The 27,686-nt window shown below is 49.3% G+C and overlaps 3 protein-coding genes across 7 annotated transcripts in view; 1 reads left to right on the top strand and 2 right to left on the bottom strand.

Annotated features, from left to right (window-relative positions):
* The first annotated feature begins 872 nt into the window (after nt 1–872).
* LOC143483387 (uncharacterized) lies at nt 873–12,440 on the top strand. 5 transcript variants are annotated; one of them, XM_076982228.1, is made up of 21 exons: nt 873–1,060; nt 2,013–2,103; nt 2,255–2,320; nt 2,413–2,579; nt 2,660–2,823; nt 3,562–3,656; nt 3,763–3,930; nt 4,159–4,263; nt 5,697–5,969; nt 6,084–6,175; nt 6,263–6,451; nt 6,889–7,071; nt 7,161–7,259; nt 7,576–7,665; nt 7,980–8,094; nt 8,175–8,293; nt 8,376–8,489; nt 8,581–8,644; nt 9,940–10,033; nt 10,383–10,551; nt 10,815–12,440. In XM_076982228.1, exons 1-21 carry the CDS (start codon nt 1,013–1,015, stop codon nt 10,995–10,997), a joined length of 2,688 nt encoding a protein of 895 aa, XP_076838343.1. In that variant the 5' UTR covers nt 873–1,012; the 3' UTR covers nt 10,998–12,440. The 5 variants fall into 5 exon arrangements, 4 of the variants coding, with proteins under 4 accessions (XP_076838343.1, XP_076838342.1, XP_076838341.1 ...); XM_076982227.1 differs by having other exon boundaries at nt 5,724–5,969; nt 6,084–6,451; XM_076982226.1 differs by having other exon boundaries at nt 6,084–6,451.
* A 73-nt stretch (nt 12,441–12,513) lies between these two features.
* impa1 (inositol monophosphatase 1) lies at nt 12,514–15,496 on the bottom strand. Its single transcript, XM_076982231.1, has 9 exons — nt 15,369–15,496; nt 14,734–14,827; nt 14,514–14,647; nt 14,294–14,398; nt 14,163–14,208; nt 13,968–14,076; nt 13,739–13,847; nt 13,138–13,289; nt 12,514–12,746 (listed from the first exon to the last, which is right to left on the bottom strand). The coding sequence occupies exons 2-9, from the start codon at nt 14,794–14,796 to the stop codon at nt 12,619–12,621; spliced, it is 846 nt and encodes a 281-aa protein (XP_076838346.1). The 5' UTR covers nt 14,797–14,827; nt 15,369–15,496; the 3' UTR covers nt 12,514–12,618.
* A 1,478-nt stretch (nt 15,497–16,974) lies between these two features.
* Nucleotides 16,975–27,686, bottom strand: part of fbxl7 (F-box and leucine-rich repeat protein 7) — a 25,959-nt gene continuing 15,247 nt past the window's right edge. The window contains exons 3-4 of the mRNA XM_076981101.1: nt 21,845–22,447; nt 16,975–19,078 (exon numbers count right to left, since the gene is read on the bottom strand). Of these exons, the coding sequence (XP_076837216.1) occupies nt 18,342–19,078; nt 21,845–22,447 (1,340 nt within the window). The 3' untranslated portion in view covers nt 16,975–18,341. The remainder of the gene's footprint in view (nt 19,079–21,844; nt 22,448–27,686) is intronic.

Genomic DNA, 27,686 nt, shown 5'->3' with positions numbered 1-27,686 from the left:
AAAGATCTGACAATTACAAAAAATAAGTCAAATATAACACTTTTTACAACACATCAGAAAGTAGATTTGCAAAACAACAAAGCAAGGAACTAATAGCTATTTCCACAGATCTGTTTGAGGGTTGCCAACATTAATAACATGAAGAGTCAAAGTGAACAGTGAAACAGTGAATTCGTTGAACACACGAGAGGAATAGACGTTATGTCTGATCTCACATTAAACCTCCTTTCACGCTGTGGTCGCACAAGTATTCGGTAATACAAATCGGTACATCGATCTTAGGAATTCTGCTGACCCCTAGTGGCCGTTTGGTAGTAATGCAAGGTTGAGTGTTTGCTAATGTAAGTGTACCCTTAATGTCCTTTCCAGGGGCGATTTTAGGATCTGGTCTTTAGGGGTGCCCAGCCCCCAGTGCTCACAGAGGCACAATACCAAAGTATTGCGCAGGTACAGAGCAAGGTTTTTGCATAATATAATATTTAAAAAATGTGTTGAGCCAGGGGGTGCTGAGCAACTTCACGGTGGTGCTCTAGCACCACTAAAAATACCCTAGCCTCGCCCCTGGTCCTTTCGATCCATAAATTTTTGTTCTTCTGTATTTCTTTGATATTTTCGATGCAACAATGACGTCCCATGCATATTTCGTTTGCCTTTCAAAAATTCACACTCAGTAGCCTATGGGTTAAACTACGCCCAGCATAGTCGTGGGGTGGGTTCATATTAAACGAGTTTTACTCCCGACCTTCACGTTTCCTCTGCATTATTCGTGTTTATTAGATGTATGTGTATAATAAAACATCCGCAGTGCATTATTTGTGTTTATTACCTGTTTGTATAATAAAACATCCGCAGCGTCAACGATTCCAGCCCGTGACGTCACGGGGCGCAACTCGTTCTCCGTGAACTTTGAGCTATGGAGGAACTTGTGGATGTGAAACTGCTGCCCGGTTGCACTTGACGGCACCATATAAACTACATCGGTAGTTGTTTTTTTATAAGTTCCTGCGTTAATATGACGACGTGCCGCCCGTCTGAGCTGGAGCACACAGCGCTGGTGGAGGTAATGTTGTCCTTGTTTGGCTAGCCAGGCTAACGCTCAGCCAGCTCGGCCACTATGGCTGACGTTTCGGGTCCAAAAACAAGCCGCTGTCGGGTGTTGGGTCTGTGTTTGCACGACTGACGTCGAGCACGGAACCGCCGTTCGGTTAATTACCCAGCTGGGTGAGGATGGACCCAACACGGTGTTGGTGGCCGTGTTGAGCTCCTGCCGTGGTGGTCCTGTGTTAACTTCATGGACAACTGTAGTTATGCTGAAGCGCCTGTGAAGTTTCCTCCACTGTGGGTGGAGTGGGTGGATGTCTGAGCTGACGGGACGTGGGTGGATGTCTGAGCTGACGGGACGTGGGTGGATGTCTGAGCTGACGGGACGTGGGTGGATGTCTGAGCTGAAGGCACGTGGGTGGATGTCTGAGCTGACGGGAAGTGGGTGGATGTCTGAGCTGACGGGACGTGGGTGGATGTCTGAGGGGACGTGGGTGGATGTCTGAGCTGACGGGACGTGGGTGGATGTCTGAGCTGATGGGGCGTGGGTGGATGTCTGAGCTGCTGGTGATGTCTCCATCTAGGACATGAAGCACGTCATTATAGTTTTGATGGCTGCTGATGGATTAAAGTCCTGTGAATAAGGTGTTAAGTGAGCAATCTCAATGTCACATGGAAAGTTGCCATTTGTGTCTTAACATAACGTGTGTTTTTAAAATGCACATGTAGATTTAGGTGCTGTGACTAGACACAAGAAAAATTCAGAGCTATAAAAAAAAAAGCCAGAGGCCTCTGTAGACATCGCAGCTCTCAAACATCCCCATGCAGCCTGTGTGGCTGTCAACGTGATGTGTCACAGCAGGCCTTACAGGCTGAGTGGGGTGGAGGTGGTGTTTGATTTAGTAGTTTTACTGGCGGAGACGTTTGCTTCTCCCTGTGCTGTGTTCATAACCTGTTGTCTTTGCTGATAGTGTAACTACTGCTACCCAGCTGAGGTGCTGTGTGATGTTCAGGAAGCCAGAACGTCTTTTCCAGACCTTCACCTGCACAAGGGCTATTACCGTAAGTTTGGGTTTTATGACTTTAGTATCACTGTAGTTCTCATGTTTTCCAATCAGAGTTCCATGGAGGCGTGAACGTTGGACAATGCTTTTGACCTGTTGGATGAGCTCATATATTTTAACATTTGTATTACGTTTTGCTGCATATATAGATTATCCTAACAACGAGAGGAAGAAGTTGGTTAATTTGCGCGGCACGGTTCCCGTTGTTTATGAAGGTAATTCCAGGATTCACAAACATCTGACAAATTCTTTATGTCCGTCTAAATGTGACTCACCTCACGAAACCCATGTTGTGTTGGTCACCAAGGCAACAAGTACAACATTCCAGTGTGCATCTGGATCCATGACACCCACCCTCAGAACCCGCCCCGCTGCCTGGTCTGCCCCTCCCCCTGCATGGTGGTCAACGGCAACAGCACCAGTGTGGACGCCCAAGGCCATGTGCTCCTTCACTGCCTCAGCAACTGGAAACCAGTGAGCGATGTTCTCCCTGTGCCCTGAACCTTGCGCTGGTGCTGGCCGTGCGCTGAAGGTTTGTGTTTCGTGACCGGCAGGGTTGGTCGAGCCTGTCCATCGTCCTGGAGGAGATGGTAGCCGCATTTCAGCGGGAGACGCCCCTCTTTGCCGTTTATCCAATCAGAGCTCCGACGCTATCTCCAGGGGCGGAGCAACCTACCGAATGGCAGGCTCAGCCCAAACCTGCTTCGGCACAGATGAGGTCAGTATCACACGCAAAGAGATCTGCGGTTTCATTCCTTTCAAAATGTCGTTTTAGACGTTTTATTGAATACCCCGACCCCTAGCTTGAGGACATGCTGCTTGATGCTGACGAGCTGTGGCGAGAGCATCTAATGTAACGTTATACCACTGAGTTATGGGCCTTTCACTCACGTGTAATAAATACAGGTGTCTGTGTTTACGTTATTTAGTGCATGTCAGAGGGCGGGGCATGCATTTATGCAGATTACATGGCATTGCATTTGCATTTTCACCTACAGCATTTAGCAGACACACTCATCCATAGTGATCTACAATTCTTTTTTTTTTTGTCTAAATGGAAGAAACACTTAAGCTAGTGCAGTTACCCAGACACAAGATATTTGATTACAATAGGATATAGGGATGAATGTTGTAATTAATCTGCTCCAGAGGGTTCGTTTTCTGCATAGTGCTCTTTCTTAAAATCGTATGTGTCTAGAGATCTGTGTTCTGGGAGGGATTCGTCAGCTTTGCCCTTCAGATCTCTCTAGGCTGTATTACTAAAGACCCTCAACATCAAACAGCTTACTGAGAAGGAACCCCGAGAGATGCAGGCTAGGGCTTGCAGCGTTCCTCCGGCGTCTGAGGTCCTGGTGTTGGAGCTGGCGTTCGTCCGCACCGTGCCCAGCCTCAATGATCGCTCTGCTGATGTTTCAGTAGTTCACACTTGGTTTGTGGAACATCTTGTCCTCTGCAGTTGGCCTCACACCAGCGGTCACTCAGCACAGAGGAAGTTCTCGCACCCCGAATCCTCCTCGTCATCCTCGTTTTCCACCCCCGCTCCCAGCAACAGTAAGCTCTTCCTCACAGTCTGTACCTCAGCCTTGAGCGTTTTCTGTGGCTGCCGGTCCCCACTGTAACGCTCACTGTGACCCTGTAACTTCCCGACCGCAAACAGCCGTTCCCAATAGCGACAAGGACAGCCAACCGCAGGCAGGAGGCGCGGGGGAGACGGGTGGCGTGAGGAGGTCCTACACCCAGGAGCTGCTGGACTTTGGGATCACGTTTGGAGACACGGACGCCCGGAACAACGCCCCAACCAACCCGTTTGTCACCAGCGCCACCGGTAGGGCCTGAAGGAGAAACCCAGAAGCTAAACGCAAATGTGTATGTTCTGGGGTCTCCGTACTAGACAGATTACGTTCAGGTTCAGTTAGACACTTGTTTATAAAAAGCGGTGCCGAGCTGCTCTCCCCCCACCTCTTTGTTTCTTGCCTTTGAGGATTCAGTGAGTAGCGTTTGTGGTTTTGAGGCACTAAAGGCCCCCCCCCCCCCCCCCCCCCCCCTCTCCCAGCTCCAGATTCGAGTGCTTCCAGTCCTGATGACATCGCGGGTCTGTTCAGAAGCCTTCAGCTGGAACGGGTCGTCCACGAGTACCAGCTGGAACAGAGAGACAAGGGTAGGCACCCGAGCCTCTACACTGAACCCATTTAAAGGCTCTGATGTGGTCTTGCAGTAGAGATGCACAGCAAACGGTTTGTTAATTATCATCAGGATTTTAGCTTTTGTAAAGGCGATACCGCAGTAGCGTGGAGATTAGCGCTGGAATTGCTCGTTGCGTTTTTCGTGCGCTATGTGCGTCTGCTTCCGCTTCTTTTGCGCTTCATAACTCTTCATAATCGTCGGGCGCCTTGATAGATCGAGGCATTTACACGATCAAAAAAGCATAACTCGCTTTGGTTAAACAGTTCTGCCCAGGCACTAATGTGCCTTTAAAGACGAGACGTCTGAAAGTTTGTATGGTTCACGCAGCTTTGATGCTTGAGAGCGTTTGTCCCGTCAGCAGTTCTGTAATGCTGAATGTTTGCAGACTCTTTAGTGAAGGCCAGGCGTTAAACAGGAGCTCGAGTGAGCGCTTTAAATTCCACGTAACCGATTCGTGAAAAACACTGCCTCAGACGTCCACCACGGTCAGTGTTCTGTTGGCTGTAAACTATCCCGGAATGATTGACTTGTTCATAGTAAGGGGAATGTCAACAAACCTATGTGTTGGTTGGAAGATTGTTTCTTTGAAACCTGTTCTTCAAGTAGGAAAAGTTGTATGTTGTTTTGTTTTTTTTGGCCTAACTCCACGCCACCACCTTTGGAGGACAACTTGAGTTTTGTTCCAAAATCAAATGAAAACAATACAGTATAATCCGGTACGATAACGATGAAAATATAATGGCAAATTAAATGATACTGATGATTGTATAATAAAAGATTGAGATTAGGTGGACCATACGGGCGACCACACAGGTATGTGTGTACGTGTGTACATGTAAAGATGTGTGTGATTGTGTGTGCATGACCAAGCAACATATAAGCCTAAATGAACTGTTAAACAGTCAGACAAATGACAGACACCACAGACATAGACGGACAATAATACATGTAGTTTGCATTAGTATTAGTAAAAAGTATTACCATCTGTTAGTAAAACTATAGAATGTTCTATAAGTAGTAATGCATTCTAATTGTAGCATTTTATTTATACTGAATTTCCAAAATTTGATTCCAAGTTAGACTGTAGTTATTGAAAGACTACAGTATAAAGACGTCCTAGGCAGAGAATGACTGAGATCCGCAGACATCATAACATATGCTGAGAGGTTGATGTGTGTCAGATGGAACAGGCTCAATGTCTCAAACTGACTTTAACCATTAGTGAATGACCTTTTGATTAAGCCGCCTTGACATAAGTGAGTTATGTCAGTGTAATAACATCATTGTCAGCAAAGCAGACCATGCCGTTATCTGTAAATGCTAAATCTCTCAACCCACGCCTCGTGTCGCACGTCCTTTAAGTGGCAAAATTTATTTTACCCACACGTTGCTTCCTGGGAAAACCAGGAGTGGTTTTGTGTCGTTGCTCTACAGACATCCCCCACGCTTGGAGGCACTGCCAGGCCCCTGAGGAGGGTCCCTTCCCCCAGGATGAGCTGCTGGACGACGGACACAGGGTGGTGGTCAGCCACCTCCCCGCAGGCGTCACGCCCAGCAGGATGAAGAACAAACTCACCATTTACTTCCAGCGGAAACAGAGCAGAGGTGGCGAGGTGGTGACCGTCATCTACCCCCTGACCCGGCCAGACCAGGCCATGGTCACCTTCAGACAGCACAGAGGTACCGGGGCAGCTTCAGAGTTTCTTTAAGAAGCCGTGGGACGGCGGTGTCGTATGTGGGTCATTATTTCCAGGGAGCACTTTCCGACCTGACTCACGCAACCGTTCGCTTCAGATGCCGAGAACGTTTTAAAAGAGCCGAACAGAATCGTGTTGATGGATGATCAGCGGATTCACATGAAGCTGGAAAGGTTCGCGGGTCCGCCGGTAAGTAGGTCCGTCAAACCGGAACCGATTCATCCCCGCCCAACCCAACCGGCATCCCGAACCCGCGTCCCGAACGCCCGCCATCAGGTTCCCGTCCCGGAGGGCGTCCGAGGCGACAAGGCCGAGATGCTACGGGTCATCCTGAGCGCGGACGGGTGCAGCTTCAGTCCCGCAGACGTGTTGGAGGCGGTGCAGGCGTGCCGGGACGTCCCCGCGGCCCTCAAGTACCTCTCCCACGACTGCCCCATCTGCCAGGAGCGCGTGTCCTTCAGCAAGGTCAGCCACCGTAGCAGAGCCTCCGTCTCCGCAGCAGTAGAGCCGTCTCCAAATCCCCGTCCCCGGGGGGCCTGAACAGCTTAAGGTCTCGCCTAATTTTAGCACACCTTATTTTACTCCACGGTTTAAGCTGTGTTTTTAGTGTTAACACCCCCCCTTCCCTCCCAACCTCTGCCTGCGTGCAGAACCGTGATTATGTCTGCTCATCCCTCACATGGCCTAATTAACGCATAAGACAAGAAACGCTAGTAATATCAAGCCGACACTGGTCTCACTGCCAATGGCTGACGTCACTGCCACCACTAATTGATCACTGGTTGGTTAATAAGTAGAATCAGGCGTGGTAAAGCATATAAGATACAACATTTGAGGCCCCTGAGGGAGTCATTACGTAGGTGTGAAACGTCTGAACGTGCGGCCTCTGCCTCTCTCCGCAGATGATCACCATGACGCACTGCTCATGCACCTTCTGCGAGAACTGTTTCAAGGCCTTCTTCTCGTCCGTCATCAAGGAGAAGAGCATCGTCCACGCCGTGTGTCCCCTGTGCAACCAGCCGGACGTGCGCGGCCCCGCCCACAGGGAGGTGTCCGTGGAGTACTTCAGCCTGCTGGACACGCAGGTGCGTGCGCCGCGTGAGACGCGAGCGCCTAGCCTCCGTCCGCGTTGGCCGCTCACCCACCCGGGTCTCTCTCTCTCCGCCCCTCACAGATCAGGCACTACCTGGACCCGCAAACCCACGAGCTCTTCCAGAGGAAGCTCAGGGATCAGGCTCTGCAGGAGATGCCAGACTTCCGCTGGTGCGCCCACGTAAGCACCTGCGCGCGGCTTGGAAGACGTAACGCGACCGGCGGCTAATGAGAGCTAGCGGGGAGCAGACCGCGCCATCACATTTACATAATGCTAACTGGCCCCCAGTGGTTATCATTCAGCATTAACAGCATTAGCATTTTTGTAAATCTCTTTCTCTCTCTCCCTCCCTCCCTCCCACTTTTCCTCTCTCTCTCTCTCTCTCTCTCTCTCTCTCTCTCTCTCTCTCCCTCCCTCTTTTCCTCTCTCTCTCTCTCTCTCTCTCTCTCTCTCTCTCTCTCATCTCTCTCTCTCTCTCTCTCTCTCTCCTTGGCAGTGTTCTTTCGGGCTCCTCCACGAGGCAGACAGGCTGAGGATGGATTGTCCCAGCTGTGGGAAGAGCACATGCTCAAAATGCAGGAGCCCCGTAAGTAAAGCTGAAAGTGACAGAACCGCGGAGCCCTTTTCCGTTGGCCGTACGTCGGGATCGCCTGAACCGCGCCGTTCAAACCGACCCTCATAACGAATGTTAGCACAGCGGCGGCTGGTTAGCATCGAGCATACGCGACATGCTAGCTTCCGCCCCGTGTTCTCGTTAGCGGTTTCGTTAGCGGTTTCGTTAGCGGTTTTGTTGGCGGTTTCGTTAGCAGTTTTGTTAGCGCTTTCGTTAGCCTTCCCGTTAACTGCCCGTGACTCTGCCTCCTTTGTCCTTCCTCCACGCCGGCGCCGCTCATTCCCCAGTGGGCCCCCCAGCACGAGGGACTGTCCTGCGAGAGGTTCAAGGAGTGGCAGCAGCTCAACAGCCCCGAGTACCAAAACTCGCGCCTGGAGCAGCTCCTCGGCAGGAACAAGATAGGTGCGCCGGCGCTCGTGCAAGCCCCGCCCCCGCCGGCGTGACCGTGCGAGAACGCTGACTGGGCTCTGCTCTTTTCCCAGATTGCCCGAAGTGCAAGCTCCGGTTCTTCCTGTCGAAAGGCGGCTGCCTGCACTTCAAGTGCTCACAGTGCCAGCACGAGTTCTGTGGCGGGTGCAGTCGCCCCTTCAGGCCAGGCGCCGTGAGTCCCCTCTCTCTCTCCCTCTCGCTCTCTCTCTCCCTCACGGTAACGTGTCTTTCTTTTTATGTCTCGTTCCTCGCAGGAGTGCGATTTCTCTGCCGAGTGTGGTGCCAAGGGGTTACACGCCCACCACCCCAGGGACTGCCTGTACCACCTGCGGGACTGGAGCGTCCTGCGTCTGCGCAGCCTCCTGCAGGTGGGCCCTCGCCGTCCCTCACGTCACGGCCGGTGCAGCCTCACGTGGCTCACGTGGCTCACGTGCTTCATGCCTCTGCTTGCCTTTGCAGCACCACGGAATCTCCCACCCAATCATGGTCAGTCAGAGACGTGGAGCTGTGGAGAGTCAGAGAGGTAGCGCCACCTGGTGTTTAGACCGTCACCGCAAATACTTTCCGTTATTTGACACAATTAAGCTCTGCACTGAGCTCTGCTTGTGTCTGTGGTAGGTGTGTGTGTGTGTGTGTGTGTGTGCGCGCGTGTGTGTGCGCGCGTGTGTGTGCGCGCGTGTGTGTGTGCGCGTGTGTGTGCGCGTGTGTGTGCGCGTGTGTGTGCGTGTGTGTGTGCGTGTGTGTGTGTGTATGCGTGTGTGTATGCGTGTGTGTATGTGTGTACATGTATACCGAGCTCTGCTGATGTCTGGTAGGTGTGGGTGTGGGTGTGTGTCTGTACATGTGTATGCACTGAGCTCTGCTGGTGTGTGTGTGTGTATGTACATTCTGTGTTAGGTGTGTGTGTGTGTGTGTGTGTGTGTGTGTGTGTGTGTGTGTGTGTGTGTGTGTGTGTGTGTACATTCACTGAGCTCTGCTGGTGTCTGTGTTAGGTGTGAGTGTGTGTGTGTGTCTGTACATGTGTACATGTGTGCTGATCTCTGATGGTGTCAGTGGTATGTGTGTGTGTGTGTGTGTGTGTGTGTGTGTGTGTGTGTGTGTGTGTCTGTACATGTGTACATGCACTGAGCTCTGCTGGTGTGTGTGGTAGGTGTGTGTGTGTGTGTGCGTGTGCACTGATCTCTGCTGGTGTGTGTGTGCGTGTGCACTGATCTCTGCTGGTCTGTGTGGTAGGTGTGTGTGTGTGTGTGTGTGTGTGTGTGTGTGTGTGTGTGTGTGTGTGTGTGTGTGTGTGTGCACTGATCTCTGCTGGTGTGTGTGTGTGTGCGTGTGCACTGATCTCTGCTGGTGTGTGCGTGTGCGTGCGTGTGTGTGTGTGTGTGTGTGTGTACATGTGTACGTGCACTGATCTCTGCTGGTGTGTGTGGTAGGTGTGTGTGTGCGTGTGCACTGATCTCTGCTGGTGTGTGTGTGTGTACGTGCACTGATCTCTGCTGGTGTGTGTGTGTGTGTGTGTGTGCGTGTGCACTGATCTCTGCTGGTGTGTGTGTGTGTGTGTGTGTGTGTGTGTGTGTACGTGCACTGATCTCTGCTGGTGTGTGTGGTAGGTGTGTGTATGTGTGTGTGTGTGTGTGTGTGTGTGTGTGTGTGTGTGTGTGTGTGTGTGTGTGTGTGTGTGTGTGTGTGTGTACGTGCACTGATCTCTGCTGGTGTGTGTGTGTGTGTGTGTGTGTGTGTGTGTGTGTGTGTGTGTGTGTGTGTGTGTGTGTGTGTGTGTGTGTGTGTACGTGCACTGATCTCTGCTGGTGTGTGTGGTAGGTGTGTGTACCGTGATGGAGCATAAGGAGGCGGGCAGTGTGAGGGAGGAGGCGTGTGGACGGGTGGCGTTCCAAGAATACAGCGGCTACTGCACGTAGGTCACCGCCGTCACATCCCGCAGCAGGACGCTGCTCACTCACAGCTCTGACGTCCCGCGCTCTTGAAACACGCTCGGAATGCAGTCGGGTGTGACGTCAGAGTCTGTGAGACGTCGTGCTCTCGTGCACTGCGGGTGCATCTCAATCCTGCGGGTGCATCCTCAATCCTCAATCCTAATGCTCAATAAAATTTTTGATCTGTGCCGTCGCGTACGATCTAACCACCGAAGGGCCTGATGATTTGAAGCAGGTGAGGATGTGACACTGATCCTCTAGAAACAAAACCGAACGTCTCAAGGATCCACCCAGAACGAGCGGCTTCATGTTTACATCTGTCTGCCGAAGGCTGCATTACAAGGAGTGTTTGGTGGAGCTGATCAACCAGAACAGGCTGGACCCCGTGGTGCTGTTTGAGGGCTCAGAACTGCGAGCAGAACTGGACCGCTGGAAGATTCCCGTCCCGGAGAAACATCCTCTAGAATCCGACAAGCTCTACATGGAGCGTCTCAAACAGGTCAGGCAGTTGTGCAATTTATAGGTTTACATTAAAGATCGGTCTGTCCTGTATAGATCAACTGATCATAGATCAGTCAGTGTGGTCCATCTGTGTGCCATGCACAGCTGAGCAGCCATAGCCATTAGTCAGGACACTGCTCTCAACACAGCAATGACTGACACAAAAAAACTCATACTGGTGTTTTCCAGTTACAGCTATGCACCTTGCGTCATTGAGGTTAGCTGAGGTCTTCACTCAGAGGGCGTGTCCTCTCTCCTCAGATCTTGAGGGAGAGGGTGGGTTTGATCTGCGGCACCGCCCCCGGGCTGACGCCGGCCGGCCCCCCCACCCCGTCGCCTTCTCCCACCTCCCCCCCGGCCGCGGGGGCTTCTTGGTACTCCGCGCTGCACCCGAGCAGGGGCGTGCCTGACGACACCCAGCTGTTGCTGCTCTTCAACGACTGAGGAGGACCGCCTCTCCAGCCGGGGGCGTGGCCATGGGGACAGGCTCTCGTCAGCCAACGGAGCCAAGCAGCCGGAACGCAGAACTTTGTTTTCTTTGTTTACGCCAGGCGGTGCTGTCGGTGGGGACCAGAGCTGCGGGTGGAGGACACCTTGAACCACCCGTGTGGAGAACAATCGGTCTGCTCAGCCAAGTTAAGCAGGGTGCAGATGTTTGGACAGCGTGGTGTTCTGTGCTGCCTGGTCTGTGCTTTTCCACATCGGATTTGGAATGATTCTGAAAGTCGGTTAAAATGCAGAATGTCTTTATTTTGACAGTATTGTGTTAATGTTGGGTGGATGACAGTCCATTTTGGTAAGTTTGGTAAAAAAACAGTATTTTCAGGCTGTTTTTACTTTCTCTCTTGTCTTCAGTAAGTAAAATGTTTGCTCATTGAAATTCAGGTTAGATTGTTAACCTGAAAAATCCTCAAAGCTGGTTTAGCAGAACGGTCAAAGTTTTGCTGCAAGTTAAACCGATGCCCAGTGCGGTTTTGAAGCGTTTGGTTGTTTCTGAACATTTTAAATGCTTCTAACATTCTTTTTCAACACTGATCCAACATTACTTTTGAGCCTAGGTTTAGCACCTTGGTCTGGGACACTGGCGTCTGATCTATATCTTTAATCTTATGTTTCAGCTTCGAGTCAGCTTTGCTAGCACTCGATTCTCATGCTGAGACTTTGAATAAAAATTCCATATCTGGAATCACCTCTAGATCCTCTTAGCTCCCTTGTGCATGAATGAATAAGAATTACTGGTGCAAGGGGACACACCTGGGCAAGCCGTATAAATACGGTTGTAAAAGTCCACCTCATGTGGCCTCGAATTAAAACAGTCTGCATTTTAACTCCCCAGTCATTATTCCATTTCAAATTCGATGTGTGTGAGTGCAGACCTGAAATGCTAAAACTGTCACCAGCTGAATACTGATGGTCTTCGGCGTATTTGATCTCTTGGTCTGGCACTGTGTCGAGTGTTTTAACAAAGCCAGAGTCAAGAGCACCACTCTGAGGTCCAGCGTGTCGGGTCAGAACCACGCAGTGTTCATTCAGACAGCACTCAGAAACTTAACACCCGCTGAAGTACTGACCACGTTACAATAACTTCTCGTCCTCGTCATTAGAGCCCAGGAATTATGGGAAACCGCAGTTCCAGCACTTGATTTGTTTTTAACTGGTGCACAGAATAATTGTGTCGTGTTTTATTACAACTTAATAATTGATAAGCTGAAAAGGTTTTTTGTGTGTATAGTGTAATAAGTACAGGAATGTACCGTATTGTTCATTTCTGATGTGGGTGTGTAAAAATTTACATGAAGCGCTGCAACTGAAACACTCTGACAACACTCTTAATATTTTGTTTAACTTTGTGAATAACGGAGAAATTAAAATGTTTATTTTTTCTACTGTGCTGTTGTTTGACTTGCCGCAATAAGGCTTAGAAAACTGGCCACATGTAAGGAAAAAAACAACACAGCTTATTTTTAAAGACAATTTACTTGGACAAAATACAAACATTTTTCATAAATTTCAAAATAAATTGAGAATAGACCAGATAACTGGTTTAATAATAATATTAGAACAGTTATTTAGTTACTATAGGAGCGTCGTCTCGGACGAGAGGATGAACCTCAATCTCCTTGCAGATCCTCTCTGCAATTGTCTTATTATTGGCTGCAAGGACTCTTCTAGACATCAGATCCAGTGGTCCACCTGCAGAACATTTACATTAGATTTCAGCCTCAGATTTACGGCCGTGAAGGACCGAGGGTCACGGGTATGAGGGTCACGGGTATGAGGGTCACGTGTATGAGGGTCACGGGTATGTGCGTCACGGGTATGTGCGTCACGGGTATGTGCGTCACGGGTATGTGCGTCACGGGTATGTGGGTCACGGGTATGAGAGTCACGGGTACGAGGGTCACGGATATGTGGGTCACGGGTATGAAGGTTACGGGTATGTGCGTCACGGGTATGAGAGTCACGGGTACGAGTGTTATGGGTATGAGGGTCACGGGTATGTGGGTCACGGGTATGAGGGTTACGGGTATGTGGGTCACGGGTATGAGGGTCAGGGGTATGAGGGTCTGCGAGCTGTCCTTACCCTCCAGGTCCATGAGGACTCCTCCGGCCTCCGTCACTATGACGGCGGCTGCCGCGATGTCCCAGCAGTGTATGCCGACCTCGTAGTACGCTTCCACACAGCCGGCAGCCACCAAGCACATGTTGACGGCAGCCGAGCCCGACCCACGTATCCTTCGGGAGGGGTGGAGGAAAATGAAACTGGGTGTGCGTGAGTCCCCCCCACCCCTCATCTGACACGTTTGCCACGGTTAGGAAAAGATGTGCGTCTTAAAGACGGGAACGTTGCTCTTCGCCACACAGCGTCTGGCTGTGTGACGGCTATGAGTAGTTCTGAAGACAAAAATGTGACTCTACTGGAGTGTGTACTGCAGCTGAGCTGAGAAAAGGCCCGGCCTGTTTCCTCAGAGGTGCAGGAGTGTGTGGGAGTGTACAGGAGTGTGTGGGAGTGTGCGTGAGTGTGTGGGAGTGTACAGGAGTGTGTGGGAGTGTGCAGGAGTGTGTGGGAATGTGCGTGAGTGTGTGGGAGTGTACAGGAGTGTGTGGGAATGTGCGTGAGTGTGGGAGTGTGCGTGAGTGTGTGGGAGTGTACAGGAGTGTGTGGGAGTGTGCAGGGAGCCTACCCGTGTACTGGCAGGGACACAATCTTCCTCATGTTGGAGAATATCTTGTCAAGAACTTCAGGATCCCTGCTGGAGCCGAACTCTGTGGCAATGATGGACTGATTGATGTCTGAAAGAGGATTTGATTTTTCTAGTCAGTGTCGAAGCATTTGACATGCCTCTCCCAATGACGCTGAAGTGTGAACTCAGTGGACTCTACTACAGTTATCAATGATGAGAAATGACTGACCTTTCTGGTCAGATACCTGGAGAGGTTGTCCATTGCAGAAGGCTCCCTTCCCTCGACGGGCCGTGTACATCTTATCTTCTATACAACTATACACTACTCCAAACTCTAACTGAAAGAGGAACACACATTCCACCCTTTGGAAAAGCACAGAAATGACGACACATGCCAAAATGAGCAGGCTGAACGGCCACTTACCATCTTATTGACTGCAAAGCCGATAGAAACAGCAACGAAAGGGTATCTGCAACAGAACGCCATATACATATATACATATGTCAGTGCAACACCATCTGTGTCTGTGTTAAGGGTTTGGCTGACTGTGGTACCCATGCACAAAGTTTGTAGTTCCGTCCACCGGGTCCACGATCCAGGTTGGATTGTCAGTCAGGAGGCATGATTGCCCGGCCGCCACCGATTCCTCTCCGATGAAGCTGAAACAATCAGGAAAGAAACTCCCTTGTGTCACGTAGGTGGGCTTCAGACAGCAGACCCACCGCACTGGTTAAAAATGCCACAGATGGTTACGATACGGGTCTGTGACGATACCCGTGAGTTGGGAACTTCTCCTTCACCGAGTCGATGATGAGTTGCTCCACTTTCTGATCGGTCTTGGTGACCAGGTCCACCGAGGAACTTTTGCACATGATATTCATTTCATTCTGCAGTGCATCTCTAACAATCTGGAGGGAAGAGGGCAAAAGAACGTGTTTGGGTGGTGGCAGGTGGGAAAAGGGAAAGTAAAGATGAAGTGAAACCACACACACACCTCTCCCGCCTTTTTTGCCACACCTACGGCATGGTCCATGGCTTCCTGCCAAAGATCTGACATCTTGCCTCAAAGCAGTTTCTGTCCTGAAACCCTGTAAAAAAACAGGTTAGGCTCCACTAACCAATACTATGATCCTTGACTAATCCAGTATTCATGTGCAACATATACAACCTAATCAGGAACAGTGGTTAAAAACGTAATGACTAAAAAAATATGCAGATCATATTTAAGGCTGCGTCTAAGTGACGCCAGCTTTTTGTATATAACCTATTTTTATGGTTTTATGAAGCGGTTTTGCAAAAAACGACATTACAGAAACCCGTTCAAGAATCCAGTCGCTTAAATTAAAGCGCTTTCATGAGTTGACGCCGACAAATTATGTTGGCTTTTGCAGAATACATTTGAGAATAAAATCTATTTCAGGATAAATCATGCGACTGTAAGTGGATGTGCAGCTGCATTTGTAGTTCAGTCGATCCAGATGCTTTATTAATTAACAGTATGATTCACTGTTAGAAATGTGGCCAGCTGAATTATTACTAACCATAATACTGCACCAGGACGTGACACTAACACATCAAACACCTGTAATACAACCAAACAAGTTTACAATATATGTGAAAAATACATACCGGCCAAAACCAAACCAGGAAGTGCGAAGAGGAAAACGTCTTCGTCTAGTGCGAGTTATAGCATAAATATAAAACCAGCGCCGAGCGCCATCTAGAGGATGTATGTTCTTATTGCAGTATTGGGTGGCTGGTTACGTGTTGTTAAATGCTGAATACCAGTTTTACCAGTAGATGGAGATCTAAGGACTGTGTATGGGAGGTTTAATAAAGCAGTCTGGAGTTTTTTGGGCCCCTGGGTGTCACTTCTCATAATTCGAGCCATAATGAAATTACATTTATTTAGTTTCAAATTCAGCTTGAGTTTATTGGCTGAATAGAGATTGTTAGGTTTTGAAATCGTCTCTAGACGTAAATCATAGCCACCAGGGTTCACAAACAGCAGAGTAAAACTGTTCAGCCCTCAGTGCTCCGTAACTGGTACCAGGGGGATAGTGTAAGGAAAGAGATCTAGTCAAATACAGAAGAAATAAGACGTGTCTTAAGACATTTGGCTAAGAATAATAAAATAATATGATCAGTGTTCTCCTTATCAGGAGTGAAGGTACAGTGGCCTGGGTGTAGGGGTAATGGAAACAGAGCGTTAAATAAAGAGGGAACAAGAAGGAATAGAGAGATTTTAACTTAGAAGCAGACACAGATAAAAAGAATGAAGAAAATATCAGTGTTCAGACAGTGATTCACAGACAGTGTATCATAAATTCCCTTGCAGAAATTATGACTGTTACTGAAACATTTGGGGAAAATATGTGCTGTGGAGTTCATATAGGGGACATGAGTTTTCCAGATATGTGCTTAGGCTAAAATGAAACACGTGGTTAATTGGTCCCGGAACACTAGAAAACAAAACCACGTGCTTCCAACATGGCTTTGTTGCTCTTAGTTTGTTTGATTTGATTTGTGTACTGTTTGTACATGATTTATGAACAGTTATTTCATCCTCCAACATGGTTTCAGCAATAAAAGTCAGTAATTTTAACCCCTGAAGTCTATCGCAAATACACTACTTGATAAAATACTCCTAGAATCAAACCAAAGAGGAAAATGTCAAGTAAAAATGGAATGCATTTCTAGATACATTTCTATTACAGCACAATTCATGTTTACATTAGCATATTACTGAATGCTAGCCAAGTTTTTAGTGGGTGTGAGGAATGCTTCTTATTGCCTGTCTGGGTCAGAGGTCAAGTTGAATCTACCCAAAGTACAGGGGAGATGTCATTAAGGGTTCACAGGGCCTTCACTAACGCATGAGACTGGAAACAGGAAGTTCCTGCCACACCTTATCAAATTAGCCATACAAAGAGATCTTTCATCACTAATGCTACTTTCTAAGTTCCTAGGATCATAGGACCAATGTTAGTTACTTCAGGGATCTACTGAAGATACTTTTCCATCTTACCAATGACAGCTACCATAAAATTAATAATTTCAGCATACTCTTATTCAGAAGGACTTTCGTGAGATTCTGTGCAACGTGTCCGTCTGTGTGCGTTTACTCTTAAGGAAGCAGAGGTTGTAAAATTTGTAGTGCATAGCACAAGGTCCTTCATCAGCTGCAAAAGACTTCTGAAGCTCATATAAAAGTATATTGATTCAGCACACACGGTGAAACATAATTCTTTTTAATATGGCTTTGATCTCTTTATTCCAGCATAATGATCCCTGTAACAGGCGCTACTGAAAATTTTTAAGACCACCTTTATTAAAAATACAGGCGGTTCTTGATGGCACTAAACATCCAGTCAGCACATCATATATATTTTTTCCACCCCATGTCATTTACATATTTCTGGGTCACTTGGTGTCACATGACCGGATGAATGGCCAATTAGAGTCAGAATGGGAAGAGGAAGTAATCAGAATGCAGAACCCAGGTACTCTTGCTATGAAAAAGGACTCCCCAGCTAACAGAGGGTCCCAACATTCACTGGGCAAAACTGGGCAGATGCTACCATATAAGTAAAAAAAAAATCATTAAAAATTCTATTTAATGCATCTTAAACAAACCAAACACTTAACACTGTGAACTTAATGTAAACATTCTGTAGGATTGAAATGTAGACACGTAGGGTGAAGACTTTTCTGTTACATACTGTACAAAGTGTGTCAAATTAACCGTGAACATCATGATTTATTGTTCATACTACACGTCGCCAGTTCATCCATGTCCTACAGACACACAAACCGCATCGCTCATCAGTTTATTCATCCCTTTCAAATAGAATAGAAACCTCTGCACATGTTATCTGTAATATAGTCAAACGAGTGTAAGGACTAGGTATCAGTAAATACACATGGAGCATAAATATGGATAAAACACAAAAACAAGGAAAAACTTCTCAAATTAAATGAACTGGCTGTAGCTGTCTCCGTCTGTGACACTTTAAGCCTGGATGCATTATGCTTATTTTTCTCCAAAAATCTGGTGTTGGTTTCGCTAGAAGTCTGAATGCCGTCTCACACAAACAAGGACAACTGCTTCGTGTTTTATCTTCAGTATTTATGAAAACAGACTGACAACTGAAAAACAACATTGAACAATGAGTTGGCGCTTACAGAACCAGTGTGTACAAAGCAAGGACAGTGAGCGGTTCTGTTTCCTAGTGTTGATACAAACCGGCACTCAACATATTACACTGTAATTAGTGCCGTAGTTGTAAGGTGGTCTTGTAACATAAAGTGTTACCCAATGAAGATGTACAGCGGCAATAAACAAGATGATCAAAACTACTTCCTTTAATGGATGTACGTTTAATGTATCCCGAGCTTAATGGAAAGCACCAGCCAAAAACTGCTAGCACTGCTAATACTGAATGACAAGCTGGCCACTTAGCACTAAACAAATAAGACTCAACAAAGTAGTCCACATTAACATTCATTCCCTGTAACCAACGAGCGATTTTAGTGGACGTATTCTTTTGAATATGGCCGTATCCTGTATCTGGCTTTAAAGCAAGGTGGCACGCCGCCCCCTCAGAAGAAGGCCGGATTGGTGTGCTCGATGACGCAGCGCTTACAATGGCGCTTGACAAAGTGCAGCGCCTCCAGTGGCGCGTCGCAGTCCTGCACGTTGAGCAGCTGCAGATCGAAGCAGTTGGCCGCCACCACGCGCAGTCCGCGCCCCGTCACGCTCTCGCACGCCTTCACGCTCAGCCGCTTCAGGTTGAAGCAGTTGAGCGCCAGCACCTCCAGGCCGGCGTCCGACACCAGCGGGCACTTGCCGATGTCCAGGGACTTGAGCTTGGGGCAGCCCTTGGCCAGGTGCTCCAGGCCGTGGTCCGTCAGGCCCTCGCAACCGCGCGCGTTGAGATAGCGCAGGCGGGCGCAGTACTTGGCCACGTAGCGCACGCCCACGTCGGTGACGCGGCCGCAGTGCGCGATGCTGAGGTATCGCAGGCGGCCCTCGAGCTTGGCGATCTCTCGCAGGCCGAAGTCGCTGACGAATCGGCAGTCGCTGACGCTCAGCTCGCGCACGGACGGGCAGTAGATGACCAGGAAGCGCAGGCCCTCATCGCTGATGCGCGAGCACCGACGCAGGTACAGGTGCGTCAGCTGCGTGCAGTGCGCCGCGATCGTGTGCAGGCCCTCGTCCTCCAGGGCGAAGCAGTCGGTCATGTCCAGGTAGCGGATGGAGATCTGCTGGCCGTGTAACGGAGACAGCTTGATGGACGCCTCGCGTGTCAGACTGATGCAGGTCACCTTGGAGCAACCTGTCCAAAAGGGAGATACCGTAAGCTGTTAGGGAGTGGTTCGCCTCAAGAGTTTTCAGGTTAATCGAAAAGCACTACACTATAATTCATAATAGTATCATAGCTCATGTATTTTATTTTAATGGATGTTTTGTCAGAAAGGAATAAGAAACTTGGGGGGGGGGGGGGGGGGGGGGGGGGGGCTCCAAAGCCATACAAAACATCAACCAAGTGGAGTGCATCAGGGGTCAGTGCTGCTTCCTGAACAAATGCGGCAGGCACTTGAGCCGCTACAGCAGAAATGGAAGACAAGGCTGTAGGAGACGTCCTCCCCCTCAATATCCAGAAGACACCTCAAAAGCAGCACATAGTCCGATGGGACAGTAAGGACAGGAGGCCCCAAATGCAGATAGCAAACCTCTGTGAAAATGCCCTCAAGGCGAATATTTGCCCCATATGGAGCGCAGTGCTGGTGTACAACCGCAAGACACGAGCAATCGCTAAGTGTGATGGGGACACGGCTGCTGAAAATTGCCACTGTCTGCACGCAGATCTGCATGGTGCAATCTGAGGTTCCTCTGGTTCCTCAGCTTCAGTGAACTGCACTCTAAATAGGTTTCTTTACCTGTTTGATGTTTATGTAAACCATTTCTGACTGCCTTAGACAAGCCTTCAGAGAGGGTAGCCACCCCTGCCTCCTGCATTGCTTTGTTGTTATGAATCATATGAAACTGTGTTTTAGGCTAATGTTTCTTCAAAGCACAAGTTAAATCAGGATCTTATTCATCCTTTTCAAAAAGGGTAACATAAGGTTGAATCTTTCCCTTGAATAAACAAACAAACAAAAAGACGTGACTTAGCAAAGAATTCTTCGTTGTTGTATGGGGGGGCTAGGTGGAAAACCTCTCAGCTAGTCTCTTTGCAGAGGAGTTGGTGTGCAGAAACAACATCGAACAGCAGGGGGAGCTGTGCTGCACCGCTCCGCTTTGGGAGTTCAGAGTGTGAACCCGTAGAGACTGGAAGTTACACCACTTGTTCCTCTCTGACAACGTACTCCAAACGGAAGTGCAATACAGGAAGTCTGAAATAAAACACCAGGAAAGGGCTCTGTGTAGCAAGAGGATTTTTAGAATTCCATTTTGGATGGACATTTCATATTGCTGTCCCTGGTGTCCCCTTTGGGGTTTAGATGTAATTTGAAAAAGATTATGTCTTGGCTAGGATTTGCTAGTTCATGACAAGGTTTGATGACAGTAAATAAATGCAAAAGTGTGACATCTTATCTGAATAGATCAGGAATGTTGGTGAAAAAAACTGTAATAAATGACTAACATTTTAATTTAGTGTCTGTAACAGAATTGTTCATCTGAGAAATGGTAAATCAGTCAGTGCTTTTATCAATCACTATTTTAATGAGCAGAGCAGATTTTCCCAAAGCACGCTGAAGTCAGCGGTCCAGGTTCTACACGGACTCGTTTTCCTTATGGAAAGTAGAGCAGTTGGACCGTAAGAGCGAAGCTATTAATACATTTCCCAGGTCCAAGAGGAAGTCATGGACATTTCAGAGTAATCTGAGGAAAGGACACCTGCAGATATCTTCTGTGAAGAGTAAGTCGTCAGCTTGAACACGCGCAGTGGTCTGTTTGGCCTGTGTTTTGGTTAGTCTGCATTTGGTTCAGGTTTGCGTTTGTCAGCGGGACAGCGCTTGGCTGAGATGTATTTGGGTGAAACTGAATTAGTACCTGTAGAGTTCACATTTGGGTCAGGATATGTTTGGGCCATTATTTAGGCCACGCCACATTAGGGTCTGGCCTGGCTGTGTTTGGGCCAGGCTGATTTGGGCTGATTTATACACCAAGTTGTGCTAGCAGTAAGAGAGCTGGCACAGCTGATTTTTTGGCAGGTGTGTGAAGGTGTACAGGAAGGCGTGGTCAGGAAGGATGTCCTTGGGCTCACTGGGGCTGGGCGAGGCCAGTGGGCAGGGAGTGCACCATGGCGATGGTTTCCGTAGGAGGAAGAGGAAGTGGAGGAATTGTAGAAGGCAGGGGAAGAGGTGTGTTTGGGCCAGTCTGGGCTTTGTCCTGGTTGTGTTTGTGTCAAGCTGTGGGCCATGCTGTTTTTGGTGCTGTGTTTGTGCCAGGCTGTTTGAGCTGGACTGTGTTTGGGCCACGCTGGGCTTTAGCCTGGGTTTATTTCACTTCCCTTACATTGCCTTCAAATTAGAGAGATGAACTGATGAACAAGTTCGATCGCAGGGTCAGGTGAGGTCAGGACGCATAAGAAACGTCACTAACTTTACATGGGTACATTCCTGAACCATCAGGTTTTGCATTTGCTTAATACATGTTTGAACTGTCATGTCTTTCATTAAAACTCTCTGGGAATTGAATCAGTGTGTGTTTGTGACAGAGAGGAAACCAAACACGAAGATGAACATGCATTCATCATGCAGACTGCAGATGAAGACAGCTTCACCACATGAAGACAGCTTCACCAGCTGTTCTCTAATCACTTTTCCCAGTGTAGCAGTCTATGTTTTCATCAGGTATCTTTAAATCAGCTCATTCTTGGGACTTGTAATGTCTTTCTGTATAGACATCAAGGCAAACTTTATACACAGCAAATCAGTGCCAAGAAAGAGCATGTGATGTGTGTTTAATTTGTTTACAAGAACAGACATAGTAGCTAACAAACAGAATGAGGACACAGCAGTTTAAAACTCACTGACATGATCGCCTGCTTGTTCTTACCGCAAGAGCATCAAAACGTGAAAGAAAATTGGTTTACCTGAGATGTCCAGGTGTTCCAGGTTAGGGCATCGCGAGACCACTTCGAACACAGCCTCGTTGGAGACGTTATAGCAGCCGGCTGTCTCCAGGTGGCGAAGCTCTGGACAGGACTGGGCCACCGTGTAGAGGCCGCGGTCGGTCAGCCTCCGACAGCCGCTCACCACCACCGTCTCCAGAGTCAGGCACACGTTGGGCGTGTCCTGGCAGAGCCGGCGTGTGAGCACACGCAGCGCACGGTCCACGTGGAGCACGTCGCCGGTCAGGCGCACGCTCCGCCACAGGCGTGGGTCCCACGCCAAGTTGTACCAGCGACGGCACACGCGGGCGCAGCGGCACAGCTGATTGGTCGGCAGGTGGGCGAAGATCTGCAGGAAGGCGTGGTCGGGGAGGATGTCGATGGGCGCCCCCTGCTGGTCCTTGGGCTGCCACAGGCCCCGCTGGGGGTGGGCGAAGCCGGTGGGCGGGGAGTGCACCATGGCGATGGTCTCCGCGGTGAAGGAGGAGGAGGAGGTGGAGGAGCCATTGAAGAGGGCAGGGGAGGAGCGTGGGAGGATCAGAGCGGGACTGGGCGTGCTCCGCGTCCGCATACTGATGTCCGAGTCTGAGGGCAGAGACGGGAGAAGAGAGGAAGTGATGACAAACACAAAACACTCAGAGAGAAAAAATGAGCGGAAAGCAAGAAACAGAAGCAAAGATAAAAAAGAGAGAGTGAGGGAGAGTGTGGGTGGAGGTTAAAGAGAGTGAGGGAGAGTGTGGGTGGAGATTAAAGAGAGTGAGGGAGAGTGTGGGTGGAGATTAAAGAGAGTGAGGGAGAGTGTGGGTGGAGATTAAAGAGAGTGAGGGAGAGTGTGGGTGGAGATTAAAGAGAGTGAGGGAGTGTGTGGGTGGAGGTTAAAGAGCGTGAGGGAGTGTGTGGGTGGAGGTTAAAGAGAGTGAGGGAGAGTGTGGGTGGAGGTTAAAGAGAGTGAGGGAGAGTGTGGGTGGAGATTAAAGAGAGTGAGGGAGTGTGTGGGTGGAGGTTAAAGAGCGTGAGGGAGTGTGTGGGTGGAGGTTAAAGAGAGTGAGGGAGTGTGTGGGTGGAGGTTAAAGAGAGTGAGGGAGTGTGTGGGTGGAGGTTAAAGAGAGTGAGGGAGAGTGTGGGTGGAGGTTAAAGAGAGTGAGGGAGTGTGGGTGGAGATTAAAGAGAGTGAGGGAGTGTGTGGGTGGAGGTTAAAGAGAGTGAGAGAGAGTGTGGGTGGAGGTTAAAGAGAGTGAGGGAGTGTGTGGGTGGAGATTAAAGAGAGTGAGGGAGTGTGTGGGTGGAGGTTAAAGAGCGTGAGGGAGTGTGGGTGGAGATTAAAGAGAGTGAGGGAGTGTGTGGGTGGAGGTTAAAGAGAGTGAGGGAGTGTGTGGGTGGAGGTTAAAGAGCGTGAGGGAGTGTGTGGGTGGAGGTTAAAGAGAGTGAGGGAGTGTGTGGGTGGAGGTTAAAGAGCGTGAGGGAGTGTGGGTGGAGATTAAAGAGAGTGAGGGAGTGTGTGGGTGGAGGTTAAAGAGCGTGAGGGAGTGTGTGGGTGGAGATTAAAGAGAGTGAGGGAGTGTGTGGGTGGAGGTTAAAGAGCGTGAGGGAGTGTGTGGGTGGAGGTTAAAGAGAGTGAGGGAGTGTGTGGGTGGAGGTTAAAGAGCGTGAGGGAGTGTGTGGGTGGAGATTAAAGAGAGTGAGGGAGTGTGTGGGTGGAGGTTAAAGAGAGTGAGGGAGTGTGTGGGTGGAGGTTAAAGAGCGTGAGGGAGTGTGTGGGTGGAGATTAAAGAGAGTGAGGGAGTGTGTGGGTGGAGGTTAAAGAGCGTGAGGGAGTGTGTGGGTGGAGATTAAAGAGAGTGAGGGAGTGTGTGGGTGGAGGTTAAAGAGCGTGAGGGAGTGTGTGGGTGGAGGTTAAAGAGCGTGAGGGAGTGTGTGGGTGGAGGTTAAAGAGAGTGAGGGAGAGTGTGGGTGGAGGTTAAAGAGAGTGAGGGAGAGTGTGGGTGGAGATTAAAGAGAGTGAGGGAGAGTGTGGGTGGAGGTTAAAGAGAGTGAGGGAGTGTGTGGGTGGAGGTTAAAGAGCGTGAGGGAGTGTGTGGGTGGAGGTTAAAGAGAGTGAGGGAGAGTGTGGGTGGAGGTTAAAGAGAGTGAGGGAGAGTGTGGGTGGAGATTAAAGAGAGTGAGGGAGTGTGTGGGTGGAGGTTAAAGAGCGTGAGGGAGTGTGTGGGTGGAGGTTAAAGAGAGTGAGGGAGTGTGTGGGTGGAGGTTAAAGAGAGTGAGGGAGAGTGTGGGTGGAGATTAAAGAGAGTGAGGGAGAGTGTGGGTGGAGGTTAAAGAGAGTGAGGGAGTGTGTGGGTGGAGGTTAAAGAGAGTGAGGGAGTGTGTGGGTGGAGGTTAAAGAGCGTGAGAGAGAGTGTGGGTGGAGGTTAAAGAGAGTGAGGGAGTGTGGGTGGAGATTAAAGAGAGTGAGGGAGTGTGTGGGTGGAGGTTAAAGAGAGTGAGAGAGAGTGTGGGTGGAGGTTAAAGAGCGTGAGGGAGTGTGTGGGTGGAGGTTAAAGAGAGTGAGGGAGTGTGTGGGTGGAGGTTAAAGAGCGTGAGGGAGTGTGTGGGTGGAGATTAAAGAGAGTGAGGGAGTGTGTGGGTGGAGGTTAAAGAGAGTGAGGGAGTGTGTGGGTGGAGGTTAAAGAGAGTGAGGGAGTGTGTGGGTGGAGGTTAAAGAGAGTGAGGGAGTGTGTGGGTGGAGATTAAAGAGAGTGAGGGAGTGTGTGGGTGGAGGTTAAAGAGAGTGAGGGAGTGTGTGGGTGAAGGTTAAAGAGAGTGAGGGAGTGTGTGGGTGGAGTGTGGGGCACATGCTGATCTTTCTTCGCCTCCTGCACGCTGGCCCTCAGAGTGCCCCGATGGCCACGGAGTGCCATGTTCAGGAAACACGACCACTCTGCGAGCTCTGCTGAGGTCTGGTGTACACGCCGTCCCCCGCGGAAGCCGTGTGCACCAACACTCATTTCCCCCGATGGACCGCGTATTTCCTGAGGGCCAGAAACCTGTCCGGTCCACTCAGATCCTGGGAGTTGGGCACACAGAGCCGGGCCTCACTGCCACTCACCATACTGCCACTGCATCCAGCTATGAACCAAACACTGTAATCCAATGAAATAAACAGCAGAGCATCCCCAGCCCTGGAATAAATCCTTTAACATAACCCCAAAACATTCCTAGCATGTGTTCAGACAGTTTCGGTGCCTCAGGGTTTACAAGACCAGGAGTGGTAGGATTCCGAGCGAAAGTGCGTTTCTTGCCACGTGCCTCCGTAGACACGCTGGCACGGTGGCGGCTGGCGTTCCGGTTCACTGCCATCGGGTCCCCATATGGAAACCACATCGCCGTAAAAACAGAGGCAAGGCGATCTGAGCCCATCCTGGGGGAACCAGTTAATACATATTTAAACGAAACCAAGGAATCCAGACGATCGCATCTAAACGTTCATCTCAATCGCAAACAAATATATGAACATGCTGGCTCAGCGCGTGCGAAACACGCCACACGTTCAGCCAAAACGACGTTGGCAAGAAAGAAAGGACGTGAGTTCACGTGTGAGGGTTCACGTGCGTGACTGTAGCCACCACACTGCTGTGTCCGGCCCTGGCTCTAGCGTGTGGGGCGACGTGATGGCGGGTGAGGCTCACACCAACCGCTCGTTTAATGTCGCTGCCGGAGACGGACGAGCGCGAAGCGGTTGCACCAGCTGGACCATGGCCCTCAGCCCCAGTCGCTGGAATGCTACCCTTTCCGTGACGAGAACGAACTAGGCAGTGCGGAGAAAGCCGTGCCCTGGGGATTGTGCGGTAGACTGACGCTTTAGGACTTTAGTATCCACATCTGCAGTGGCATCACATAATCACGCGAGTTAAAAAACAAAGTCAAACTCGTTAAGCAAAGAAGATCTTTTGGAAGCAGGGTCTAAAACAGCAATCCTCCCATGACGTAGCATAACTCTGAGCTCTTGTCTGGTTATGTGGGGCAATCGTCTTCTATTCTATTTGTTTGGCAAGTTGCGAATGACCGGCTAAGACTTAGCACCTAACACACGTGTTAGTGAACACGCCCAATGTAAACTCTGGATCAGATGATCCAGACCACGTGTGCCAGGCTGCTAAAATGCTGAAAGTGGGAGGGATTATGGGGGATTAAACAGTGACTAATTCTCTTTCAGCATTAAGCAGAAGTCCATTTGGAAAAACCTCTGTGCAGGTTTCTATTGGCTCACCCGTCTAATGACGCCAAACAGAGGTCTGCCCGGTCTACTCGTTTCCGGAGTGTCTCGAGGCCGTGAATAGCACAACACACAACAGCCTCTCACAGTGCTCTCTCAGCATCTGAAACGCACTTTATGAACAATGCCAAGTAGTTAAGATAGTGAAAATAAGTTTTGTTATCTAACGTTGGCCACTTTATGACCTAAGAACTGACCTGCGAAAAGAACAACAGGAATCTTGGGGTCAGAACCAAACGAGGTAATTCTGGTTCATTTCTCGGACTGCCATGTGTAACGTGTGCCAGGCTTCTCCTGGAAAGGACGAAATCGGGCCAGCCAGGGTCCACACGCTTCCCGTTAAAGCGCCTCTCTCACCATCTTTTCAGCAAGCATGTCTGCTGTGCATAATGGACTGCAACTTGGTATTCCAGGCAGGTATGATGAAGAACTCGGAACACCGTCCTTGTGAGGATCCTTCTCTAACAAGGCATTAAGCTTCCCCACAAAATCTCTCCACCACAGTAAGAGGAAAGGAAACATTTCTCCTACACATTTCTCACAAGGCTTTCGAGGTATGAACCAACACCAAGCCGAGAACGTGCTTCTCTTAAGCCCAAACCAGGCGGTTAGAGGTGGGTGCAGTGTGTCTTGTGTAAAAAGCCGCGCGTCGTCTCATTTCGGCCACACCGCATTCCACCGCTGTCTGTCTCGAACTCGAAACAGTCAGTGGTGAGGAGTGTGAAGAGGAGCACGAGGAAGATCATGATGAGGGTGTGTGGGACGGACTGTGAGGAGGTGCAGGAGCAGGCTCTCCTCACTGAGGGGTTAAGTGCTTGTGAAGACATACATGAACATCTCCATGTTGCTGCTGTTTAATCCAGAGCCCGCCATGGCCCACTCAGAGACAGCTCACACACTTTAGTCTTCAGGACTTTGTCAGGTCGTCCGTTTTAGAATTCTCATTCCTGAATACATTTACAAACACTGTAACGCAACATTTAAAATACCTCCCTTCAAAACATTTATTCATTCCTGTTTAATACTCATAAAAATGTTCAAATTCCAAAAGACTGACTGTCTTGGTTAAAAAAAAAATGCGTGAATAAACTGTTCAGTATGAGACACCCATGCCAATTCCTGCTGTCCTCTGCCTCTGAGACGTAGGAGATCTAACTGATGAGTCCTGTAAACGGCAGGAAGGAATGTTGGGAATGTTGTCCTGCCGTTTAGCCATTTCACATGGCGCTCCTGTAAACACTCACGTTCAGCTCCCTTTCAACAACAACGCAGATAAAGCCCCCGATCCTGCTCAAAATAATGAGGACCACACGTTTACCGGGAGAGCGAATATAATGACAGAAATACGAGGGATGTAAAGGGGACTGCAAGACTTTTCAGCTTCTCAGAAAACCAACAGCATCCCTGTAAACAATCTCCCAAAAAAAACAAGATGCTGTTTCATCTTGGGAGCGTTCAGTGGCAATTGCCCTGGAATACGCACAACGCAGATTGGCACTTATCTTTAGACGGGACTCTTAAATGCAATCTGAGCAGACAATCTCCACCCTTCTGAAGGATGCAAATGAGATGTTT

This window comes from Brachyhypopomus gauderio, chromosome 19 (genome assembly GCF_052324685.1).
Source record: "Brachyhypopomus gauderio isolate BG-103 chromosome 19, BGAUD_0.2, whole genome shotgun sequence".
NCBI classification, from domain to species: Eukaryota; Metazoa; Chordata; class Actinopteri; order Gymnotiformes; family Hypopomidae; genus Brachyhypopomus; species Brachyhypopomus gauderio.
The sequence above is the reverse complement of the archived record's forward strand: the minus strand, read 5'-3'. Positions and strand labels throughout refer to the sequence as shown.